General features: G+C 39.1%; 1 protein-coding gene across 1 annotated transcript; it reads left to right on the plus strand.

Annotated features, from left to right (window-relative positions):
- The first annotated feature begins 8,285 nt into the window (after positions 1-8,285).
- adm2a (adrenomedullin 2a) lies at positions 8,286-21,220 on the plus strand. The gene is made up of 3 exons (XM_059326214.1): positions 8,286-8,374; positions 8,704-9,001; positions 17,201-21,220. The coding sequence occupies exons 2-3, from the start codon at positions 8,904-8,906 to the stop codon at positions 17,616-17,618; spliced, it is 516 nt and encodes a 171-aa protein (XP_059182197.1). The 5' UTR covers positions 8,286-8,374; positions 8,704-8,903; the 3' UTR covers positions 17,619-21,220.
- The last annotated feature ends 6,293 nt before the right edge of the window (positions 21,221-27,513 follow it).

Consider the following 27,513-nt stretch of genomic DNA (forward strand, 5'->3'; position numbering starts at 1 on the left):
TAGCTTTAAGTATTGGATAAGCGGCTGAAATGGTTAGCTAAAAGTACTGAATAAACAAATAAAAAAACTAGCTAAATGTAATGGTAATAAATGGTTGAAATAGTTGCTTAAAGTAGGCCTATTGGATATGTTGCTGAAATAGGTAGCTAATGTATTAAACAATTTAAATAATTTGTGTATGGTTGAAATAGTTAGCTTGAAGTCCTTTTGAAAGGGAGCGTGTCTATGTTCCCCGGGTCCTATGTTCCCCACTTTGTATGAGACTGGGGAACATAGGACCCTTTTTCCCGCTTTTCCCAAAAAGGGTCCTATGATCCCGGTCTGTTACTTTTTCCACCATTACTGCCAAACCATGGCAAATAGGCCTATGTAGGCCTATGTGCTGTTTGACACGCATATGCAAATAGGCCTAGACGAGGAAAGATTAGGTCAGGGGTGGCAAACCTGCAGGTCTCGAGCTAACCCTAACCCTAACCCCGCAACAGTGGGGAACATAGGACCCTTTCTGGGAGAAACGGGGAACATAGGACCCATAGGGATGACCCCTATTGGGGAAAGCTAGCAACTGAAATAGTTAACTAAGTACTAAACAATTTCAATAATTGGCGAAAAGAGATATAACAGTTAAAATTGTTAACTTGGAGTATCTGATAAGCAGCTGAAATAGTTAACTGAAAGTACTGACTAAGAATTTTAAATATTTAGCTCATGGTTGAAATAGCTAGCTTGAAGCAGCTCTATTGAATACGTGGCTGAAATAGGTAGCTTAATTAACTAAACAATTAAAATATTGGGTGAAAAGAGATGGATAGTTTAACAGTTCAAATAGTTAACTCGAAGTATCTGATAAGATAAGATAACTAAAAGTAAATGATTAAAATAGTTAACTGGAACTAGGTCTATTGGCTAAGCTGCTGAAATGGTTATTAAAAGTACTAAAACAGTTCAAAAATTTGCTAAAAGTTCTGTATAAATGGTTATCACTTACAAATAAATAGTTACCTAAAAGTATGAATAAATTGTCAGATAGTTTGCTAAAAGTAAAAGGTGAATGGCTGAAATAAGGGGACTGTATATGTCTGTAAATATAAACATTATTCATCCTAGTTTGGGTCAAATTTGACCTGAGGTGTTGGACAGGTTGAGGTCAGGGCTCTGTGCAGACCAGTCAAGTTATTCTATACCAAACCAGGAAACTCATTTCTTTATGGCGCTGGCTTTGTGCACAGGACATTGTCATGTTGAAAGGGCAAGGTTCTTTCCCCTAACTACTGCTACAAATGTGAGCTCAGTTTCCTTCATTAGGCACTGTGATTTCTGGGAGCTCTGCTGTTATCAGCCACTCCTGTCCTTTGCCATCATCTTTCCCACACTGAAATCCAATCCCTCATTTGTCCACAAAACTGGCACAACACTGTCCTGTTAGCTCCCTCCTCTGAGGTCCTCCCTCCTCCCACACACCGCTGCACTGGTGAGCAGCCATGCCAAACAAACTTGACTGAGAGGACTCGGACGGAGACAGCAAGCCGTTCAAACAATCTCTGTTGTACACCATCTCAAACAAGCAAAGTAAATAAAGTTCAGTGATGCAGCCAAGAGGATGCTAACAGCACGACAGTGGGAAAATGTCTCCAAATGGATTCTTCATAGGAATTTAGCAGCAACTTGTACAACAATTATTTAAAAAATTCAAGACAATGCCCTGCTGTAATGTTTGGTTTTGTTGTCTAAATATACTTATAAATTATATTTATTTTGTATTTGGGAGGTTAACTGTGGCAGATCCTCATGGGAAGCATCACAACAGAGTCACTCTCAGCTGGAGCTGCTGTACAGTGTATTCTGTTGATGTAACATGAGGTTCACTAGGGGGCAGCAATCATTAGACTACCACACTGTGGCTCCAGATGGAATAAACCAGACCAGCTTCAGTTCAGTCCAAAATACCCACAACAGAAGGCAAAACAGATATATTGACGCAGATATTTCAATCACTTTAGAAAAGCTGCAATTTATGTCCATTATCTCTGACTGTGTCACTTAATTGCGTAATAAATGGAGGGTGAGCTTCTAAGGCGTGGTCTTTTTCGCTGGAATCATAACTAAATAAACTAAGAAGAAGAAGAAGAAGTTTTTGCTGCACTGTTTTTGTAAAATGCGGTTTTCAATAATCAGCGAGGAGTAAGAAACAGTACAAACAGAAGGATCTGTAGCGGATGTAACAGTCTGCTGAAAAAGAGACCTGAGAAAACATTCAGTTTTAAGCAAGATCAGGTGCTGCAAGGAAGAAAAACATGCACTTAGGATAAAGTGTTTTTTAGATACATGAGCTGGTGGTTTCCTCATAAACAGGAGAAACCAGACGTTCTCCCCTGTGAGTCCTCCTCAAACCTGCAGGTGTTGTGTGTTTGTATATGAAATCCTTCAGCTCAGCCACTTCAGATCTCTCTGAGATGATTGATTTCACCACCTCAAGTCAGAGCCAGGACACTTCAGCATCATGTGCCTTTTCACGTTTCTACACATGCTGAAGCTGTTAACAAAATTAAAGTGTTGGTTCCCTGAAATTGCAAAAGTAGCGGTATCCTGCCACGCAGATAGTTTTGGTTTTAAACAGCAAGTGAAAAAGAAAGTGTGGTGCTCACTGAAGTGAGTCAATTACTTTAAAAATATTCAGCAGCAACATATCTTCATGGAAACAGTGTCCATGTTACTTTGATAAGAACAGAACAAACTATCATCACTTTTACATAAAAAACAAAACAACGTAAGACCTAGTAGCATTTTCAGACCTTTCAACTGCATTCCACCATAATTAATGGACTGGATTCAGTCGTCACCATGTGATACTGATCCCTTTTTTTGTTTTTATACATGTTTGGACAGAAATATAAAAAAGTGTCTCTTTTGTTCTTTTTGTTATTATGTAACAATAAACCTCTGCTAATATTATATATATATAAAACTTATTCAACTATTAAAACACATCAGTGAGCCACACTGTTGCACTTCATTGCCATGAAGACAAACACTGATGTTTATTCTGACGCATTCCCACATCATAGTCATGCTGGTATAAACACTCACCTGGATTAATCAACTGTTGAAAATAGTCCCCAACAAAATGGACTATTTCCCACTGTTTCAAAAATAAGAGAACTTTTATGTATTTTTAATGAAACTATGTATTTCTGTGACCCATTTTTGGTCACTGTGTTTTTGTTGAATTTCTCATACATATAGTGTATAAATACACTGCAAAAAAAAAGAATGTCTAAAAACAACTTAAAAACACTAAATCTGAGGGAAATTACCTTGCTGCATGGATAGATAATTTAACTTGACAAAATTTCTTGAATTAAGATTGATAAATCTAGAAATAAGCATGTTGAACACTTAAAAAAACACTTCTAAATCTAAGTTTTTTTTTTATCTTGGTAAGAACCAAATAATTTGCAGTGTAAAACCGGGAGCATGTAGACATGATAATGGAGAAAAAAAATCTAAATAAAAAAACATCAACCACCAACATCATCAGGGTTTGTATGTTAATTTACTTTCAAAATGTTCCTGAGGTGTCTCGTTGTCGTGGATGTGGCTAGCAGGTAGCTGGTTAAGGCCACCAAACACAGCTCATCAATGTGCTGGAGCAGAAACTTGACCACCTGCATGGACAGCAACAAGCCACAAACTTTCTGCACTAAAATGAACTTAAATGCAAGTCAGAGTTGGCTTCACTAAGGTCGACGTTTGCTTTTATCACGTCTAATGAGACAACGGCTTGTTTGCACAGTTTACGCAACCTTTAAAGCAGGCTATGTCCCAATCTCACCCATGCAAAGAGTCACACTAACAAAGACAAGACAAAGAAGACGGCACAATCAATCAAAGGTCCCTCTTTGATCACTTGACTAAGTCCCCCAACTTTTCCTTTTTGGAAGAGTTTCAAAGGAACAGATGAAGGCTCTTTTTAAAACCGCTCGCGTCGGCCGGCTCCACAGAGGACGTTGTCATGTTCGCTAATTGCCGCCTAAAACAAAAGTTAAACCAGTGCACGATTGAGAGATCAAACCCGTCGGGAAGCCTGTGTTCAGAGCCCAGTGGGTACTGATTTACTGTCTGCTGTCACATGCCAGAGAACTATTACATAAATGGGTCAGAATCATGGAAAGAGTGACCTGTTTCCACAGCCAAGTCTGAGTGGTCAATGAGTTACCATTAGCTGTCTGTGTTGGGAAACACATCAAGAATCATTGTGTCATCATAGCTAAATCAACAGGTAGGTACCAGTACTGTAGGTAACAGTAAAGGTCAATGTGCAATATGCAATGTTCAATATGAACATATCCATAGTGCTGCACCCCTGTATCCTGAAAATGACGTTCCCATACAACAAAACTCTTGCACTCTTAAATGCGTTTCAAGGGAGACGTATTTTCAAAGGTCGGGGTTAGTTGGTGCCTGCTCCACCTTCTAGTAGGTTGAGGTGGTTGTTATCAGCCCATTCAATGTCTGTTTGTTATATTGTTGCATTTCACTTTCAGTTTCGTTCAGTTTAAGTTGAGAAAATACAAAGTATGTCATTAGATTTAGGTACAGACATCAGGGTTTGGATAAAAATCCTTAAACATTACTTGGCAATAAACTGAGGTTTGTGCCTAACAATTAATTTTAATGTAGCAGCCCATTTATTGGGCTGATAATGGCCTTCTTAACCTACTTGAAGGTGGCGCAAGCCCCTAATAACCCATACCTGTGAGGATTATAACGTGATGAGGCCAATTCAATTACATGATAACATCCAAACCAGTGATTTTAAACACATGGTTAATGTTGGGAAGGTAAGATGATTAGGTTTGGGGTTGGGTTAACTGGGTTGGGTTAAAAATAGGTATGTTTGTTCTGTAACTTAAGAGACATGCGTAAATATGTTCCATACATGATGTGAGTTAAGTACGCTATTTAATTGTGATTCAATTTCACACAGAACATGACCAGCCATGTCAAAGACCGTGTTCGTTGGATCCATCCATCCACTCTGAAGTCCTCCTTACGCTGACTTTGATGAGGAACATATTTGTGATGCAAAATATGTTTTCACCAAATGTATAAAGTCAGAACCACACCTGGGAACATTACTCTGAACATGATTTTTCATTTTTAAGAAAAACAAAAATGATAGTAATGAATTGGTGACATGACCAACACTGGCTAATGATAGGGATCTTTCAATACATCCAATCCTGGATTAATGTGTCACTGGCCGGTCATGCTGGGGCACTAACTCTGATGGTATTATAACTGCTGAGAAACTACATGAGACCATCAAAGGAAGGCCTGATCTGAGCGGAGCTGTAAGGCGATAGCAGCAGGGGTGAGAAGTTGGCAACTATCACTGACGAATCTGTCCGAGTGAATATCACTCACGTGACGCCTCACATTACACGCGATGCATGGATCACAAATCACATTAAGGCTAAAATAGTTGGCAACAATTATACAGCACCAAACACAGAACTGTGAGGAATTCATGGTACTTCGACCATTTTCTCACCAAGTGAAGCCAATGATAAATTTCCTCTTTAATGTCCAGCAGGGGGCAACTGCTCTGGTTGCAAAAATAAGTCTAACTTTATAGGAGTCAATGAGAAAATGAGCATACTTGTCACTTGATTTATTACCTCACTTAACATTCTCATAATGAGTTTATGGTCTCAATCACTACTTGCAAGTCTTCTTTAGATGTTCATTTTGTAAATAATGATCCCATTTACAGTAAAATAGATGATAAAGCAAAATATGCTTCAGTTCGTTGCTACCTTATGATTAATAGGTTTCTACCACAATGCACTGTGGTTGCTTAAAAATGTCACCAACAGGAGATGACTACAGCCATTATTTTTTTACACAGTATATGTTTCTCAGTGGTACAAATCATGGATTTGTGAATTGTGTTTAATGGTTTCAAGGAGTTAAATAACTTCCTTTGCTCTGTGAATTCCCAGATTTAGCCTCAGTTTGTTACCAAAATGTATTATTATTACATTCAAGTCAAAGAGCTAAGCATCCCATTTTTATTTAAAAAGGTCCTGTGGCAGGACTGCTGATGTTTATTTAGATCAGCATGGGATGATTTTTGCATCAGCAAGAAGACAAATAACAAACATCTCATCTTTGCATTCCTCATGGAGTCTCTGCCTCTGTTTTTGTTTGGATGCCAACTTCCTTCCAGGAGCAGGAGAGGCGTCCCCTCAACTCGACTGTTGACAACCTGCTCGACACGCTTTCTTGGAAATAAATGTTGCATAATCATATTTGAGGCAGAATCATGTGTCACAAGTGTGTCACTACATCAGTCAACTGAGTTAAAAATGAAGGAGGGAGCTTGGACACAGAACAAAAACTCATAACTAATGAGATGGAAGAAGCTGCATATGATTCATCTGAGTCATTAAACAGAGTTGTGAGGTACTTGTCCAGACCTGTGACATATCTGCTTATGTTTGGAAACACAACTAATAATGATACAGTCATGGCTTGGTAACAACTTTCAGTTACTTTCATTTTTACCAATTTCAGTCCTGATCATAACAATCAAATTCATTTCCAGCATTTTAACCCTTTAAATCCCACTTTTTTTTTTATAATGCCACTTTTTTTCAATAAAAAAGGGGATTTTTTTTTTTCATAGTCTGAGATATGTCAATGATTAGCAACAATATTAATGCTGATATATTTTTCATTTTCCATAATACAGCAGCAATAACCCTAGTGGAAACCAGTAAATAACATACATCTGCTCTATAGGGCAAACATGACAAAAAGGTTAAACTCGGTAGAAAATATTAAAATTATAATTTTGAAGCCAGGGCTCTAGAATGTAAAGGACAATTTTGTGTTTCAGTATATACTTTTAATAGGAGCTGAGACTGAACTTTAGTGACATTAAAAACTCCAACTCTTGCAACAAGCATATGCATCTACTGAGTGAAATAGTAAAAGTCCCTAGTGATCAACAATGGTTACCTGGTTACAGCACCAGATGAATCATGTAAATATAATAATCTGTTTCCCACAAGGAACTTCTGATTGAGTGATGACAGCAATAAACTGTGTGAAGGAAATGTTCAGCTCAAGAAATGTATCAATGAAGCCTCATGAAGGGACTGCATTTCCTTCTATCTAACATACACACGTGGCTGAGAGCAATGATAAGAGATAGGAGGAGGGTTTGGTCAGAAAGACCAAATGCTGAAGAAATTCTTGAAAATTGGGCTGTTTCATGAGAATGTACATGGGTGATGATGATAGTGTAAAGCACATTACAAGCCACTGGTGGACTCAGGGAGGGGCTCCAATGTTAAAAACATCTATGGTGGATAAAATGAGATGCACTGCCCTCTAGGGTGTTCTTCACTAAAGAAAAAGATGCAGCATGTCCTTTACAAAATAATGTGAGTGTGTAATGCCCTATAGGGTGTCCTTTATGAAAGAAAATTAGATGCAATGTCCTATCGAGTACCCTCTGTGAAGAAAATATATTGCAATGCACGAGTGGGTACCCTAAAATGGAGAAAACAGATGCCGTTGGCCTTGAAATTGAGATATTATATGCAGCACTATAGGCTGCCCTAAATGCTAGAAAAGTTTGTGCATGCTGGTCTCCCAAGACATGCAGCTGGTGCCCTTTTTATTTTTGTTTTTGCCCCTGTCCCTCAGACAACCTGGGTGCACCACTGTTCTGAGCTTTTAAGCTGAGCCTTATAATATTTCTGTGGGGCTCAATTACAGTGACCTACATTGAACTCACAATATATCACTACAATATAAAACCACACATATACACCTCATTCCTAATGGAACTGATGATGTTGTGGTGTTTGAGTAGGCTACATTTACAGTGATCTTTGATAGCCCCTATGATGTCTTTACAATATTTTTATAATAGTCCCGAGACTTTGAAGTGAGTCTGTGCTGCTCAGAGCTATTTTTATAGTTAACTTGGCGTACTAAAATCATGGAGCTTGTAGTTTTAAATACAATCTTTCCAAATTGAATCAAAGAAATACCATAGTAATTTTTTCAGGAGTTTTTAGAGCCCTAATTGTGTAAGTAAAGTACTTCCAGGGTTTATCTTTGCCAACCACATCAATGCAGAATTTCGCGGGCATGGCAGATAATGATGTTACTGCACCTTTGCCTCTGAAAAATTGCCCACCGGCACTTGAGGCAAACTCCGCCCACTCACTATTTAAATCCACTATGTCAGCAGACGCTCAGCTTCACAGGAGAACTTGATCTTGACCAACACGTTTCATTCATGGGAAAAAACCTTACAATTAAACCCACATTCTGAGTTATAACTACCAAGAAGGTAAGATTTCTCTTTACTTTTATTAAAAGTAAGTTTATTCACCAAATCTAAGAGTTTATAAATTGCATTATGGGTTAAAGTTGCATTTTGGTTTTTCAGAAGAAGTCTTTATGTGTTGCATAGGTTTAATGGGGGTAATGAAAAAAAGAGGCAAAAGTTGTGAGGAAGAATCCACTGGGTTTTTTTTTTTTTTTTTTTACTGCAGATAGCAGTGAACGGTCTAAATGAATGCAATGTGGGTAGATTCATTAGGCGCACCTTTTTTTTGTTACTGTCGTCTATGGGCAACAGATGCATTGACCATTCATTACTTTTTTTTTTCTCCAAAGGTTTCTGCAACAATATCCACTGCCACTCTTGGATATCTTCTTCCCACATCAACATTTTGGGATCTTTTTTTTGCTTTATTATTATTGTTATTATTTTTTTCTCTTCATTTTTTTCCCACTCCTGGGATTAAAACTTCGCCCAGTGCGTGTGGTTGCCCCCTCCTTTCCTGAGAGGGTGTAGAGTCAAAGTTGGCCCGGAGATGCAGTCCCTTCTCCCGCTTGCTGTGTATTGCATCAGCCTGGTTTCCCTCCAGCAGCTGCTGGCTCTGCCGGCAGAGGAGCGTCCCGACAGGAACAGGTAGGACACCCGCTTTATTAGGAAACTACTTCACTGAGCACAAAACCCGCTCCGCGCTTCTGATTGGCGGAATGAGACTATTTAACGTACATGATAAACGCACCTGGAGCCGCATTACAGCTTTGCTTAAATATCCTTGCGCTACCTGTGTTAATGGGCACTTAGCCTGCTGGGAGCCGCTTTGACGTGTTAAATTCCTTTTTGAATTCAATTCAGCATTAATGGCGGAATTTGGAATTAACCTTGAATCATGTTTAACGTGTTTAAAAAAAAAAAAAATGACTGTAGCTTTTAATGCGTAACGTTAAATGTATCACATTTTAAAAAGGATATTATCTTAAAAAATACACGTTAGCTTTTAAACTGCAAAAACTTCTCTAAAAACCCAAAACTTCTCTAATTTATTGGGGGTTTTTTTTTTGTTCCTTTTTGGTCACTTCAGGTAAAATTTAGCCTGATGGTTAAATCTGGTATTAATAGGAAGTTACTGACTCATTTTGAACTTCTTGGTTGGGGGTTTTAAGCACAGTGTTATATCCATTATTCAATGTAAATTAGATAAATGTAGGTATTATATGATTTTGAACATATATATATATATATATATATATATTAGTAGCCTTTAATGTGTTTATACAGCACATATTTCCACATTAATATAAGGAGGTGTTAGCTTAAAATATCAGGCTTTTGCTATTTTAAGACACATTTTTGTAGTTTGTCAGTGGACATTAGGACTGAACACAAAATGTGGCACTCAGAAAAATATTTTTCTCGATAACTTATTATTTCAAGTTGATTTTTTTCCATGTCATAGTGTAATAAATGCATTTTAATTTGCACACAGCTGCTGAAAGGCTGAATTTAGCTTGTAGCCTGTGTAATAAATCACATCGGGGTTACTGTGTGTGTAAGTGAAAGTTAGTGTTGTGTCGGGCAGATAGAGGATAATGTAGTCTGCAAGGTCAAAGGCTCTGCCATGATACAATAAAACGTTCTCTCTCCTTGAGATAAGATCCTCTTGAGGACAGATCAGCTGTAGAATGAGTGACTGTATTAGGCATGGCTATTTCATATTAAAAAACCATTACAACTATTGAAAACATTGAGAAGAAAAGAATTTGGTAGCCTAACAGTGTTTGTAACAGTTGAAAGTTCACAGTGACCTGCTTGTGTTTGTAGTATTTCCTAGTGAAGGCTCTCCACTTCCTATCAGTAAAGTTTAAAGTGGGTTAAAGTTAAACTAACCAGTCATAAGGTTAGAGAGATAAAATTGGTCATTTTCTTTATTTTAAAGCAGATCTCCTGTAAATGCGACCCATACTTGACTGAATATCAGTTTATTGGCATATAGCTGTGATGATTCTCACTTTGCCCCCCAGCAGCTGTCACATGAGTAACTGTTTTGTTTCATCTCCCTGTGATTCTGGACGGAAAACTTTTATTTCCAAGGTGGGAAAACCCGTTTGTCATACAACGCGACCAGAAATACCAGCATAGACTTTTGTAAAGGATCTTAACAGGCACTGGGCAGCACCTGTACTTTTCCACCCCTTAAGTGGCACTCAACACACATAGAGCACTGTCTACCTACTTAATGTGAGAGGGAGGCCTGCCAGCGATGCAATACGCCTGTGGATTTGCATTGTTTAGGAGCAGTGAGGGATGTGGATGAGTTGGTGTGCGAATGCCCCCTTCTGGTGGGTTTTGGACCCACAGCTGCTGGCTCAGTGGAAGGGTGAGTCAGTGATGTGATGTGGGGGTCCGGGACAAAGGCAAGCATGGGGCCCCTACAGGCCGACCCTTATATTTTTTTCTTGTTTATGCATATGTTTTTGAGTAAACAAAGCAAATGTTGGTGTTTTGGTAGTGTTTGGGGGCAGCTGTGATATTGTCAGCTGGAACATTATTATTTATATTATGTATGGTTCTTATTTTCACATTTTTGCCCGTAAAAAAGTAATCTGATACAACATCTCTTCTGTAATGGAACTTTGAAACATGATATCTAAAATCTGTGAGGATAACTTTTTTAATATTACAATATCGCTTTTATTATTATTGCTCAGCCATACTTAACTCCCTAATACATGGTCTCAATAGGGCGCCACATGTATGAGTTCTTAAACCATGAAGTAAGTTAGCATTTTAGCGCCATGGGGTCTAACCACTCAAACTCAGTGAGGATTTTGAATGGGTTTTGGGTTTGATGTCTGAAATAAGGTCTGTGGTTAACACAAGCTGAAGAGATGTCGCGTTTTGTTGTACACCATAAAATACATTAGTAAATATCCCCACTTCTGAATTTTGGGGTTTTTACGTGTCCTTAAAAAGGCGGTTTCTAACAAGTGGTTAAATGAGACGACAGTGGTTGTTGGGGACATTAAACAGCATCAGACCGGAGATGGACAGGAACACTCTAATTAGTCTTCTTAACCTCAGTATCAATACTACGGCTTTAATTAATACAAGTTTGGTACCAATCCCTACACAGTATGGCCTTTTGAATTTTAGAAAGCAATATTCATCTGCTGACTTTAAAGAAACAAGTGCTTTAGAATATTCATAGAAGTGTAGTGGAGTCAAAATTACAATTTGTCTTTCAAGTGTAGCGGAGTAAATATCACATGTTTTCAAAAACTAATACTCAAGTAAAGTACAGATACTTGACTTTTTTTTTTTTTTTTTACATAAGTACAGTGGTCAAGTTAATGTGCTTTGTTACTGTCTGTCCCTGGTAATACCTCAACTAAACCCTGACCAAATCGTAAATAAATCCCATGAGAGGAATTAGTTCAAATCATGTGCCTGAAGATCACAGTTTTGTTAAGCATGTAAATACACTAACTGAGAGCCTGAGGTTGGGTAGTGTCATTTTTATAAGGCCTTTAGCACTGTAACAGATCAAGTCTCCACAGATAGTTTCACTCAACAACACAGTGAGAGACCCCCCACCCCTCCAAGTTACTGCCCCACAAGACTCCACATTCATCACTTTGCACATCTCTCATAAATGTCCCGTCTGGCTTTTATTAGGACTTTAAATTCTCCCTCTTCTCTCCATAGAGCACATCCTGTTCTGTTACCATCACATGCTGACAGCATGGTTATAACAAACGTTACTCTACATTTCTCCCAACTCGAGACAGAAACATAGTCATATTTTCTGAGCTCAGATGTCTTTCATTCTTTCCCTGTTCTTCGTCTGTGTCCAAGTTGTCCCTATGTGTCCTGATAAGGACACAACAAAATCCCATTAAGACGCTGCAACAATGCCTGACAGATTTTTTCCAAACAAGGAAAAAATTGCATGTTCCTGAGATCAGACGAACGCATACCCTTCATTGTCGTTTTACATAACGTCTTGAAGTTTTTTTTGTAAAGGAAAATAGCCGGGGTCCACAGCCAAACAACAAGTTAAATATGGCTTTAGCAGCGAAGTGGCTTTACAATACAGATTCCAGAAGTGGGAAGCAGCTCATTGCTTTGAGACGGAAGACATGTAAAGCAGATTTGCGGTTTGAGCTTTTGCTACATAGACCAGCTCTGCCTCTGCTCTGTCTGGACCAGGGTACAATGACATGACAAATTAGTCTGTGTGTATATGTTGTGGCCACAAGCTTGTTCGACCTTTGTCAAGGCCAAATAAAGTCATGTTTTTCCCAAAACGATTTAACTAAATCATTAACCCATTCTTGTTCACGTGGATTTGTTTTTTGGTGTAGGATCTAACGTAGATACTCTTAACATAATATTTACCTGAAAAATAGACTTGATTCATCTCACATGGGTTGGCTTCCTGCCTTGTTGATGTTTGTTGAGACAGTCTGCACATGCAGTTGGCTTTGGGTCCATCCTCTGGATTTGCTATCTATATTCTGACATGTTTAAACCTTATCAAGAAACAACAAGAACATTACTCTCTCTTTATTGTGTATACATTCTCAGGAAACCCCTTCTATGCTACAGAATGATTGAAACCAACATTGCCTCTGCTGTAAATCATCTCAGGAGGTCTCTTCTCATATGTCTTGTAAACAGGAATTTTGGCTTTGAGTGCTGAGGTATATGTACAGTATAAACAGTCGTATGGCTCCATGGGTTGTCAATCTGACCAAACCCAGACTGAAGTTGAGGAGGTTGAAAGCTGTGACCAAGCAGGCGGAGAATTCCACTGTGGATTAATGGCTAAGACCTAAATTCCACCTTCCACATCCTTAAAGAGCAGGTTTCCGCTCTGCACGGAGAGCCACACCGCTATGGTGGCATATGCGCATGCATACTTTACATATGTACAGCATGTAAGAGGAGTAGCTTATAGTGGGAGTGTGGATCAACAGGCTTAACAAACAAAGGTGGCTTCTAAGGGCAGTAATTGCGAGTGTTGTGTCTACTCACATCACAATGTTGTGGTTTCAGAGCAGACATATAGTTTTTAACTTGGTATCCTGTCTGTGTAATTTACTGTCTGTAGAAAGTATGCTGCAAAGTCTACTTTTTCTTTCAAGTAAATTGCGTTCGACTGAAGAGGTTATAAAAGCAGAACTGACCCAGAAAACAAACACGACCAGTGTTTTGTTTGGAATAAATCACCTTTTCTTTATTTTTGTCCTGCTTCCTGCTAAGAACAATCTCCCCACTGTTACCTATTGGGAGATTACCAATGAATGTGCCAATGTTACTGCCGATTAAGGCTGCCGTTGGTAAGCCTCAGCCCCTCAGCGGCGTGGTACTAGGGTTAGGGGTGTCCAACTGATCCATGTAAGGGCTGGCGTGGTTGCAGGTTTTCATTCCTACCAAGCAGGGGCACACCTGACTCATGGATCAGCTTGACGCCCAGGGTTAGGGTTAGGGAAGGCGTTCCCTCTGCAGGATTATTGTTAGGTTTGGAGTTATGGTTAAGGTAACTTCATCAGACGTACTTGGATGGTTGAAAGGCTTTGCAAACCCCTCCCTCCACCTCCAATAGGGACTTAAAGCACCATTTGAGAAACATTGCAATGGGTTCCTTAATGGGTGCGGCAAACCAGACATTCTTCCTTATACAATGTCAATCCTTTGTTCCAATCGAATGTTAAAATTTGAGGGGGATGTGTCCTATACGTTCTGTAACTTCTGAAAACTGACAATCAAACACTCACAGCCAACAGTGGTTACCCAATCCCTCCAACACGTTCTATGGAAAAACATTTTCTATCATAACCCAGCCCTGAGGGTTAGGGAGGGCTTCCTCTCTCTGGTTAGGGTTGGGGTTGGCGGTAGGAAGGGCTTGGTAGCTGAAGCTTGCCATTATCATGCTTTGATTCTTCACCTTGGCAAGGTTGCAATGCTGTGAGGTTATTAGAGAAGAAAAACCAAACAAGGTAGCACAAAGGGACTGACTTGGCTTTCTATCAAACTGTAAAAATCCTAAGAAGTCATCTTCTGTCAGTAGGAATTTTAGTTTAAGCCCTTCAGCTAAGGCCATGCAAGGCGCTGAGAAACCATGGCGGCCTGAACAATTAAAGGCAAAGTAGCTCAGATATCTTTGATCGTCTGCCAATCATGAAGATCTCCATTACCATGGAGTTGTGGGATTAGGCTCAGAATAGACAAATTGGATTATTTTATGAGATCAAATGTGTGAGTGGAAGAGTTCTCTAACTCAAGATTCCTTTTACTTCTGGAAGAAAAAGCCTGGCAGCTGGAGCTGCTTGGCCTTGGCTTAACCCTTCATTAGACATCCTACCCACAGCCTGTCCACAAACACATTTAACCTTTTAGAAAGAGCAAACACGATCTGCCTCCTTTATTCTTACTCTTACAGGAAGTATTCTCCTCTGCAATTGTTGTAGCACGATCACAGGGTCCTTGTACTGCTGCCGTTCACTTTAGAGCTGATCAAGTTGCAGACCTGCAAGTCTGATCTTGTCTGAATCCTTTACTGGATTTGTGTTAGAATTTTGTAAAAATGTTGTGAGGGGGGGACCAAGCACTATTTGCCGGGGTGAGTGATGGAGAGCTTGTCAAATGGCAGTACCAAAAAAAGAAAAATAACACTTTTCACAACTTTAGCCAGTGAAAAAACAGAAAACATTGTTCAATGAGTTGAGTTGAATCCCTGGGTATGTGTTTCTGCTTAAGACATCATTGGTTTCTTTTTCTCTTACTTTAACTTTTGAACTTGAGGATCCAAATAAATGAAGATTACAGTTCGGTATGATTTCGAAGAATAAAGTCAGAATAAGAATTTGGTGCAGGGCCACCACTGCTGCCTTGTGAATAGCTTTGCACTGCAGTCAAATGCCACTTTCCCTCTGCAGACCAGGTGGGTGTAACTTGGTGATGTGGCACCATGGCACACCAAGCCTGTCCTGGAAATAGTGCTCGCCTCCGTCTGTGGCCTGGCGTTGTGCAACTATTTATTCAGCCACTGCCACTGGTACACAGCAGGTCACCTCCAGGCTACCAGACCTGGAAGCCTTGAGCCAGCAGCTGAACTGGCTGAATAAACTAGAAGCTCCACATTTCACAGAGGAATCCCAAAGCCACCACAGCACTAACTGTAACAGTAGCCATCTGCTGTGATGTCTCTCATCTAAACCTCTCACCGTGTGTCAAGACTGAGTGTTCATGGTGAGAAACACAAGTCAGCATTTCACAAATGGAACACACTCTTTATAATTAGATCAACCGTGGCTTTTGCCTCTCTGAACATGAAACAATGCCAAACTTGAGGCAGTGGAAGATATTTTCCCATGACTGAGAAAAGCAAACGGCAGATATATTTGCCCTGATGCTGTATTTAAACCTCATTACAAAAGAAGAATCTATTACCAACGTTTAACATTTTCATCCTATTCATCCACTGGCTGCTCAGTGAACAGCACTATTTACTTCGTCCCCGACCTTCAGCAGTGGTGATGGGTCAACATTTAGGGACTTGAGTCACACTGTGCTGTACAAACACAGTGGTGACAGTTCAGCGATGAGCTGCAGGCTCAAGTTGAGAGAAGTGACTCTCTTTGCAAACAATGAACAGATGGCGGGTTGGTGGGCGTTGTGTTTGCTGAACGGCCCGTACCAACTGGACCACTGCTCTTCAGAACCTGTTTTATGTAAGGGTCTGCAATGTCTGTGACACACACATTTCAATCTAACTCTATGTAAATGTGTACTTTTGTACTTTAGTTTTTGTTTTATTTGGCAGGGGTTTAAGATTCTTGAGAAGTTTTTCACAATCATAAGTCCTCACTGACAACAGATTATGGCAGAACTACTTTCAACTGGAAAAAATAGTCCCTATTATAACTGTTTTTGTTTTGAGTTCCCTTAAATGTCCATTCCTTTGTATAAGGGTGGTGGTAGAAGTTTAAAATGCAAAAATATCTGCATGGCTAGATACTACTTAGTGTTCGTGAGAAAATATGACAGTTTAGAATTGGGATGAACTGACCCTTTACATAGTGTGGGTCCATTGGGCCTACAGTTCTACTTATAGTATAATGTTTTGACGAAAGGCACAGTAAGGTTTATAAAATCCTTAAAGAAATGCAAATCTAACTCAACCAGTTTGTTCTATTCCTCAACTGAGATTGTAATGTCCTCCTCTTGAGCCCATCAGCACCACTAAGACACGGCTGGCCAGGCTAAATCTCCCATAGTTACCGTTTGCTGAAACCCAGCTGGGCATTAAAATGCAGCGAGGTGCAGATTTTGATTGTGTAATGTAATAAGAGCGCCAGACTCGGAGCACCTGTTGTTTTAGGGAACATGTGAAAAGCCATTACCTTTTATGTTGGACATTAGGAGATGAGCATGGTGTCCACGTGAATGGGTGACTGTGCAAAGAGCCATGCTGTGTTCAGACAGCAGGCAAAAATGGGTTGTTTATCAAAGCTGCTTTGTACAGTTAATCGGATTTCTGCAGAATTACCTGTACCCTGACAAAAGTTAGTTGTTATAGTAACAATGTTGACATGGCCTGCATGACTAAGAGTCTTGTGTTTTTTAGAACCCTTTTTTTAAGCCTCATTCTGTCATAATGTAGACATAAAGGTTATTAACCAATGGCATTGTTGGTTGGTTGACATACATAGCTATTGCGATAAAGACAAAACTGAAAAATATATTTGACATTTTTATGTTTTTTTTTATATAATTTCACCCAGCCCTACTATAAGTTGACAATTTTTCAAATGATTTGTGTCTTCTCCTCAGGTTGGACCTCCTCAACGAGCTCATGGACCCGAGAGAGGATAAAGCCTCGGCATCAGGAATCCAGGTCCACATCGCCGTCCCCTCTTCAGCCCCCAGCCGCCCCCCAAAATGGCTGCCAGAGTTCCTGAAACACCAACCAGCTTCAGGAGTGAGAACAGCTTCGCCAAGCTTGGCCTGGGCCCGACCCGCTGAGGCTGCACCGACCGAGCGGAGGGCGCTGAGAGCTCGTCGACATGCCCACTCGGGATCACGGAATGGTCACCACAACCCCCACCACGCCCAGCTGATGAGAGTAGGTTGCGTCTTGGGCACCTGCCAAGTGCAGAACCTCAGCCACCGGCTCTATCAGCTCATTGGTCAGAGCGGCAGAGAAGACTCATCCCCCATCAACCCCAGGAGCCCCCATAGTTATGGATGAGTTAGTTAGAGTTGATTCCCCCAAACACCCACAGCAAGTCTGTCTATATCTCCATTTATTTATCTTTTAATGTATTACTGGTAGTCTTTGCATTACAGTTTGATGTAGTCCATAACTTTTGTTAATCTGTCTCAAAATGACAATTAAACTCCCCATAAATGACTCTTCTCTTTGTGTGGATTGATGGATTTGAAGATTCAAGTTCAAGATCATGACTGACTGATTCATTTTTTGAAACATCCAATATGAGTTCTCCCACCATCCTGAGAGCTTTTGAAGGACTCGTCAAAGTCTTTTTGGTTCACCCTCCTGAACGCTCAAAAGAAGCCAAGAGGCCTCAGTTTGACGTCTTAATCCTGTTAATATAAGAGTGAAGGCTTGTCCTCAACACTTTCCAGTGGCCTGGTCCTGTCTGCCAACTGACCTCCCCAGCGGTGGTTATTCCGCAACTCATTGATCAAACACTTAAGCCCTTAATGTGGATTTCAACCTGCACACAGAGCCGGAGCCCTGTCACAACCAATGACCACGAAAATGACTCAATGAACCCTTTTACCCCATTTTTTGAGCCCACCTTTTTGTCAACCTTGGAACTCCCAGATTGTTTCACAATATGAACACTTTCAGTTGAACTGAGAATTCATCACTCAGCAGGAGCTTTTGTTCCAGGACCACAGTTTACATTTGAAACCAGCCACAGCACTCGGGTCACACCCGAGTTTAAGAGCATTCTGAGTCAGGACTTAACCACATAAACTCCACACTGAGAATGAGAAAGAAGAGGGTCAGCATCCAGTGCCTTGGAGGGAATGTGTGCAGAAACTCATTTCCTAAAGGATCAGTTTCAATGTTGCATTACAGTAGCCTAGTGGCCAACACAGTAGGGGGCTTAGTGAGCCTTGGAGCCATGGATCAGGGCTCCGTCGTCCCACTGCTGGCATTTTCCCTGCCAGAGGCCAAGTCTGAAATATTAGCCTTTTCACGTGATTCATAAGTTCCCCTTGCAAGTCGGGACTTTGGGTTGACAGCAGTTTAATAAAACTGACCCAATCACTTCTGGCATATGTACCGCCACAGCAGGAGGGGGGGCCCTCAGCCTCCCACGGTCTGCACATGCAGTGCTTATACATAAATATAAAGAGCAAGGCATGAGGCTTCCACACATATGCACACATTTCCCCTTACTTCAAGCATATTTTGGTATTTTCCAGGCTCTTCAAAGTTAATCCTATGAAAAGTAATGCACTGAATTTCGTAATTATCCCCGTAAGATTGGAAGGCACAAACCAAGGTGTTCGTTTTTGTTATTTTAAGACTGAAATTTTTCTTTTTTCCTAACCCTAAAAAAATTTTTTTTTATACTAAATTTACCCAAGGAGTTCCCATTACCATGTTACAAGCGCGTTTTGAACAGTGACCATCACAGGTTTAAAACAGCGACTATTATTTTGTAAGATATAATACGAACCGCGTTGCATACATTTTTTAAGAAAACGTAAACCCATTCATGAAAATACTTTACATTTCCTAAAGTAACATAGACTATTAAGTTGGAAAAGACATGTTACTGAATAATTTTAATGCTGTTTTCTAATGCTGGGAGCCCCACAGACAACAGTCCATGCAACTCCTCTGTGTTGGGCTAGAGGTGGAAATCTCTAAAAGTTGGCAAATACACCAGCAGTAAGTCAACTTAATGTTGCAGAACAATGGAGAAATAAAGTTCAGCGCTTCTTGCTGTGGGGACCCTTGTTGTACTAAAACCCTGATTTAAAAAAAGTTTGAATGCTGCGTAAGACGTAAAGAAAAACAGAATGCAACAAATTCAGAATGAGTGTACGTATTTACAATTTGAGCATTACATTTCTTGCCTTTGTACTGTATTCAACTGAATGTAGGTCGCAAAGGATTTGCAAATCACTGCATTCTGTTTTTATTACACCTTTCACAGCGTGCCATCTTTTTTGGAATTTGGGATTGTAACTTAAATGGGTTTAAACTTGTCTTAAGGCGGCTAAAAGCTCTACTGTTACATTGTGGGTTTCTTATGAGACACCACAGCAACCAAAATGCTAGGTGTGCCCAAGTTCAAATATGTACACAAAAAAGCAAAACACAGTCAAAAATATATTTCCTTTTCTCTATATATGTCCCACTCTAAAATGGTGGGCGTGCGATGGACTGAGAATAACTGAGGTCAAGCTCTACTTACCATGCATGCTAAAATTTGACAAGCCTTAAACTTTCCAAAATATGCAAGCAGAAGTATAAAACTCACATTTTATGGCAAAAAACAATTAAATACATATTATTTACATACTTCTAAACTTCTATTCCAAGACTTTTCTTTAGGGTAGCCTGATCTTAACGTGCAGAGTGTTTTATAGTAGGAATACATAGCAAACTGTTGTCCCATTTAGATGATAATATCTTGTGTTTATTTTGCATATAATTGAAAGTTTGGTATTCTGAAGAGCATTAGTTTAAACCCACCAAATACCTGGTAATACTTGACAAATCAAATGACTTTACATGTGATCTACATCATATAATAATGTATTATTTTATATCTTAATCTGTATCTTCTGATTTTACTTGTGTCTTTTTCCTTTTTCATCAACCTTTTTCTTTTTTACATTTAGTCTCTCAGCCCCATCTCGGCTCTTGTTTCTCATCTGTCTGTAATCATGGAGGTCACAGGGTAATAATCAGTGGTTCTTAAGTCTTAAATCTAATCTGTTCAAAGGCTTGCTGAGGTGAAACATGCCATTCTCTCTGCTGTAATGGAGCTAATCGATGTCTCGTGACGGATCATTAAAAAGGCTTTTCAAACGCTGAAAAATCCTGGTGGATCTGTCTACTTTTTAAAAATGTCCTATTTCAGACACACTTTATGTGTGCTTATGTGTTGAGCTGCTGTATGTGGCCTATCAGACACTTATCTCCTGTGTTTGATCTGCGCTCTGGACCATTGTGCTCCTTTTTTTTTTTTTTGCGCAGTATGTTTTTGTGACGTCAGAAGTTGCGTCACATTAAGTTGCGTGAGCAAACTGTGCACGACCGCGAATACCTCCCCGTAGAAACACCTAGAGCTTCTCTGGTGCAAAGAGGAATGAGTGCAGTGTGTAAACTGTTTCTGTTAGTTTTGTAAGATATGTGGTCGGCCTCAGAAAGTCACATGATCTCCTGTAGGGTCACAGGAAAGCACTTTAAATGCAAACACGTGTCAGTAGTTTCTCACAACTTGAATCTCACTCATTGTAATGAACTTGTAAAAGTTTGACATGGCTCCTCTTGTAAATGTTGCATTTGAGATTGTCTGCGAGTGTGTTTGAAGACGTCAGTGCACTCCATGTGGCGTCAGGATGACTGTGAACGTCGTGTGCACCTGTGAATATATATATTCAGCCAAACTATTTAAAGAAAGTTATGTATTTAAGTTATCTTTGTATGTTAATATCTGTTTGTCACCAAAGACTATTTATCTCACATTTTCTAGTGCTCCTTAAACATGACCTTATGGTAGGAAAGTCTTAACTGTAGTTAAAATGTAACTGTTTGTCAATGTCCTTTACTCTGTAAAATAAAGAACTATACTGTAATGTGATGGAGTATGGAGTATGATTTAAGAGTGTGTGTGTCTGCATTTCTAAAACCCATAAAGGCATACATGATAGATTCACAAGAAAATGTACAAAATTCACAAAAAATGCTAATTAAGTGATTCAGTATATTTGTTATAAAACTCTCTCTAATCATTTCCACCCTCCTCCATGTTACTGTGGTACTGTGGCCTAGACCAGGGGTAGGCAACCTGAGGCTCCAGAGCCACATGTGGCTTTTCAGGCCATTCGCAGTGGCTCCCTGTTGCTTTGACAAAAAAAAATGTGGAATTTGTCTACAATTCAATACACATCATTGTAGTGATTCTTCCATTATCCAATTGTAAAAAATATGTACCCGATAGACGGGGGAAAATTATATTTTAGTCGACTGAAATGTGCATCATAGCCTATGACCATATGGCCCTTCGCCCTATCCTCTAAATTTTTGCCAAAACTAGCTACAACAGAAAAGACAGATTTGTTAACCCTCTGGAGTCACCAAAAGCTCCAAAGCATGACATTTGTTCACATTTGCAACATTTAAAGTTCTTTATTGAGCATGATAGTGTTGGACTAAAGGACTAAAAAAGACAAAAAAAGACAAAAAAAAAGACGAAATGACCAAAAAGACACAAAATGACAAAAAAAAAGACACAAAATGAGAAGACAAAATGACCAAAAAACACCACAGAAGACACAAAATGAAAAAAAAAAGACACAACAGACACAAAAAAGACACAAATGACCAAAAAAGACACAGAATGACATACAAAGACACAAAAAGACATGAAAAGGATTCAACAAAATAGCCCAAGAATCCATAGAGTTAAATTACTTGCTAGTGCTTCACACTGAGTGATTTGCTTGATTTGCAGTGAGAAATTGGCAGATTACTTTCATTATAAGGCTCAAAGATGCAGCTTCAGAGGGATTTTTCTTTGTCTTTTGGCCAAAAATGGCTCTTTTCATGGAAAAGGTTGCTGACCCCTGGCCTAGACCAAACTGTTCTGACCCAATAATCTCCAAAAGGAAGTCAATCATTACAAGCCACTGCATGACAAACTAACAAATCTAATGGGGGAAAGCGTGGAGAAAAGGTGAATGAATCATTGAGAATGATATGATCAGGACATCAGCAGCCACGTTAGCGGTAAAGGTCGTATGACTTGACAGAGTTAATGAGTGACAGGAGCTTACGTCAAAGCAGAAAAGATATTAGAATGAAACACTGTACTTTCATCTACTTTTTTAAGATGATCCATTGCATCAAATTACAAATTTGTGATATCCTGTCTGTAACTTACCCTATAAAACCAGACATACAGTGTTTTAGAAACTTGGAAACAGTGTTTTGGGATCTTGCATGGAATCTAAAATAAAGTCCTGTGGGTTTGACTTTGTACCATAAGGTGAGGCCATGTAAAAAAAAAAAAAGGCCACATTTTTGAGAGGAGGAAGTTAATACACTCAATTTTTATGGTCTACAATTCTACCACACATTATAGTGAGATTTTTTTTTAATGGCCAGCAGGGGGTGACTCCACTTGCTGCAAAAATGATATTGTATAGAAGTCTATGACAAAATGACCCTACTTCTCACTTATTTTATTACTTTATTAAATCTTTTCCGAATATATTTATGCTCTCAATTGCTAGTGTAAAGTTTTCTTAAATTCAGCATGATGTTAACTTTGTAAATCATAGTAAAATAGACGATGGATCAAGTTATGCTTTCGTGTGTAACTTACCTTTTGATGGACAAGTCACAACCACAGTGCAATGTGTCGATTTAAATTAAGATTTAAAGTTCAATTAATTTTAAATTAATTTCAATTAAGATTTATCTATCTATGAACTTGTTTTGGCTGTTGTTCATGTTTTCTTCTTCTTCTGCTGTGCAAAAAGACAGGTCAAGAAGTCAGCTTTTCATTTTTTCTGGTAAGTACATATTGTTTTATGTTTGTCACTGTAACCAAAATTAGCATCCTATTTGATATAACATTTAATGTAAAATTACAAAATCCCATGCATGGAAGGAATTTTGCTGGAAGAATGTAACTCGATATTTTATCACTACCATGTATCACTCATGAAGGTGCACCAAAGTAATGGTAATCCCCAGTGGATGTCAGGCTGCAGGTCATTACCATGTGTTCTGGGATTGTCCAAACATACAAAGTTACTGGAAAGATATACATAAAGCAATACAGGATATCTTCAACACACATATACCATTTGATTTCAGAATCATGTACTGAGGTTATATCCCCCGAGAATTGAGTGTCATTGACAAATATTTAATGGGTGCATTACTGGGAGCTGGAAAAAAGGCCCTAAATAAAAGATGGATGTTGCAGACTGGACCTACAATTAATAACTGGATAGATGTGACAATAGATATATATACTATGGAAAAGGTAACTTTTTCTCTCAACCTAAAGTTAGACATATTTATGAAACATTGGGAAAGATGGGTCAAGGTGATCTGACAGCTGCATGAATGAACCGCTGGTGGGCGTGGTCACTGCAACTCCAGCCAACACACCTGCAACTCATCTCACCAGTCCTGCACTCCGGTTCCTCATCCCACAATCAACTCTCCTATAAAGACCAGACCGACCTTCCAGTCCCCGCCGGATTGTCGTATCAGCTCGTATGAGACACGCCAGCCAATATTGAAGTTAACTCTTAAGTGAATACCTGTATCTAACTTGTTTTTTCTGTCTTCACCTCAGACTGTCTCACCCCAGCCTGCACCCAGTCCAGCCCGCAAGCACAGCCAAAACCGAGAGCTCTGGAGTCCGGACCCCATTCCCACACTCAGTCACATCAGAATCTCCAGCAACTCTCACCACGACCTGTCTTTTGTGAACCTCTAATAAATTCACCGTAATCACTCGTACCTCTGGTCTGTGTTTGAGTTCTGGTCGCCTGCCCTGACAGCTGGCTTATTATTTAGAGTCTGATTAGCAACTTGAGATGCAAGGATGGAGTTGAGAGATGACATCTACAACCAGATTGTTTCACAAGTAGCCAGTTTATGATGGATATATAAAAGCAGATAAATTCACACTCAGGTTCAAAAATTGCATTTTGGACGATGTGTTCCTGCTCTCCACATGGAATATTTACCTGCATGTAACCAAAACCTGCTTATTTGATTGGTTATTAATACTCAGGCTACAAATGGACTACAGACAGACCTCATAATGGAAACCAGATTGCTTGCGATTGAAAAATCTTGTCCCATTACACAGAGATTAAAATATTACTACTAAAGATTATGAACTCCTATAAGCTGCTGAAATGCTCATCCATACCTTTAAGTCATGAGTTAATGAAGGCTCATCCATGCCTTCATCACCTCACAACTCTAATACTGCAGCAGAATTCTGTACAGTACATCTTCCACAAAATCCTCAACAAGCTACAATACATCCAAAACTCTGCTGCAAATCTGCTCACCCACTCCCATACCAGAGATCTCATCACCCCAGTCCTCCAAAACCTCCACTGGCTCACTCAATAAAGAATCCCATTCAAAATTTCCTCATCACCTACAAAGCCCTCCACAACCTGGGCCCCCTCCTACCTCACAGACCTCTTAAACACACATACCCCGACCTGCAGCCTCACATCAGCTGAGACCAACCTCCTCACTCCTCTCATCCAATCCGAACACTGGACTTTAGGGGGACAAGGCCTTCTTCTTCTTTGCTGCCCCATCACATCAGATATTCTCCCACACACTCCCCTATTTCAAAACCGCCCTTAAAATCCACCTACACTGCAAAAAAAGCCAACTTGTATTTTTTGGCCTAAAACAGTGATTTAAACTTGGAAATATAAATTATTGACATTTAGGGCAATAACGTAAGTTAGCACAACAAAGGAAGTCAGTTGTATGCTCAAAAACAAGTTATGCTAACTCTTATTTCTTTGTTGTGAAATGCGTGAAAGCGGTTAAATTCGGTCATTAGCAAAAGCTAGCAGCTAACTGATGCTAGCGGCTAACTGATGCTAGCGGCTAACTAATGCTAGCGGCGCTGCTTGTTACAGCTACAAGAGTAGCCATTAGCGTATCAATGCTAACTCAAAATTGTGGTCGCAACATTAGCTGACATTTCATAGAGGCGTTACAATCGTCACATTGCAGAACTTAGCAGAAGTAAGGATTAAAAGTTATTACAATGTAAAATTGTAAGTTAGTACAACTTGCAGTTGAGTTGACAAAAATCTGAATTCAGAGTTGAGCAGACTCAAAAACAAAACTTAAAATATTTAGTTTAGTTGTCCAACTTAAAATTTTATCCAAGTTTGTTGCCTTGAAATTTTGAGTTCACCCAACTTTTCTTTTCTTGCAGTGTAGTAATCTGTAATCCATTAGTCCCCCTTTATACTTTGTTGTTTTTTTCTGTTTCCTGTTAATGCTCAGACTGTTCTTAGTATTGACCTTTTATTATTATTATTATGGGCACGTCTTAATGGTTTTGAAAGGCCCTTCTCTGGGTTTTTAAAACTAGAAATATGCATTCCTTTCCTGTCTATATTTCATTTGTTCCCATTTCTTTTTTCGTTATCACTTTGCTCTTACGTTTTATCACTATGTAAATAACAAATACCAAAAAGTCCAACAGCACAAATTATGTCACCCTGCCTGCAGCTGATGTATGCCAGCCAGAAGAATCTGTGTCACATACCAGGGAATCTACAATCTACAATTTAGGCTTACACTTGGCTCTCATTGGAGTCACATGAAATAAAGACTAGAGAAGTATTCATTTCAGTTTCCAGGCCAGCAAAATAGCTAACATCCAAGTGTTATAAAAATAAAAAGTAGATAAATCATCTTGAAAGTCAAAAGCATATTGTATCTACGCTAACCACTAACTGAAGCATTGGTCAGACCAAGTGACTGGAGATAGGTGACTTATTGCAGTGATTTTTAAACTAGTGGAATCTCACAGATCTGGTTCATGTTGCCTAATGGAAAATTTAGAAATACCCAACAACAATTTACACATGACAGATCTGTACAAACTCGAGAGCAGCAAAATGTTCCAAAGCATTAAGTGGAATGCAATCCTGCAGACACTCTGTGTAAATCAGACACAGGGGAAGTAAAAGAAGATATATATGGGGAGGGATAGTAAGCCCAAGTTCTGTGGCCACTTTTTAAGGTACACCTCGTTAGTCAAGTTGGGAGGTCTTCATCTTTCTGAAAAGGTTCAAGAGATTTTCCAGCAGAAGGACATTGCAAACAAATTCCATCCAGGCCAACCAGGTCTGCTCTTGTCAAAATTACAGGGCGTGCACTGTTCGAATTCTAACTACATCTTTAACACATACTGTAGGATACTGTATTTCATATAATGGTTTTGCATCTAGTATAGAACACTGTAAAAAAATTTTTTTTAGAAACTACTGTAAAACACTGTCAAATTGCATTAGAAATGAGGTGTAAAATTTAAAATTGTATATTACTGTAGTAGACACTTAATTACTGTAAATCAAGGAATAGTACACAACTTAAATTGTAAAAATATTTTTTAAAATGTTTGTAAAATTAATAAAGAAATACCATAATGTCACAAAGACACAATTACCCTGAAAAAGCAGGATTATTCAGTCTAAATAACAGTTTCCCCCCTGATATTTACATTTAAATTTACAGTAGAAAATCCACTCACTGTATTTTTTATGGTGAAGTTCTGGCAACCACAGCTGCTGGTATTTTACCGTAAATTAAACAGATTTTTTTTTTTATTTTTTTTTTTACAGTGAAGAGGTGAATGTATTTTACCATTTGGAATTAACAAAGAAGGGTAGAGTAGAATTAGGGCTGAAAATAATGAAAGTTTTCATTATCAATTATTTTCTCCATAAACTGACACAGTATCCAAAAGAACAAGGTACTTGACAATTTAACTGTTACTGATTACTGTTTTGGTTTAACAAGCCAAAACTTTACTGTTTTGGTTCACTCACAGGCCATATCAATGTGTTCTTCTAGCTGCAGCAGGTAGCTGTTTTTGGTGAAAAAGCCCTGATAAAGCTTGTTGTACACTACCTGCCCAGCATCAAACAACAGACAAACAGTTAGTAGAAATTAGCTGGTGAACAAAGTGGAACATTCAACAGCTAAAGAGACAGATAGCAGCTGGTGGAGACCAAAAACAAAGCTAAAAGAAGAGTGAATATTGGACTTATATGCATCAGGTGGATCATTTTCTGCTGAATGATAAATAGGTGACTGTTTGCTAGCACATTAACCAAAAGCTACTTCATAA

The sequence above is a fragment of the Centropristis striata genome, chromosome 22 (assembly GCF_030273125.1).
Source record: "Centropristis striata isolate RG_2023a ecotype Rhode Island chromosome 22, C.striata_1.0, whole genome shotgun sequence".
NCBI classification, from domain to species: domain Eukaryota; kingdom Metazoa; phylum Chordata; class Actinopteri; order Perciformes; family Serranidae; genus Centropristis; species Centropristis striata.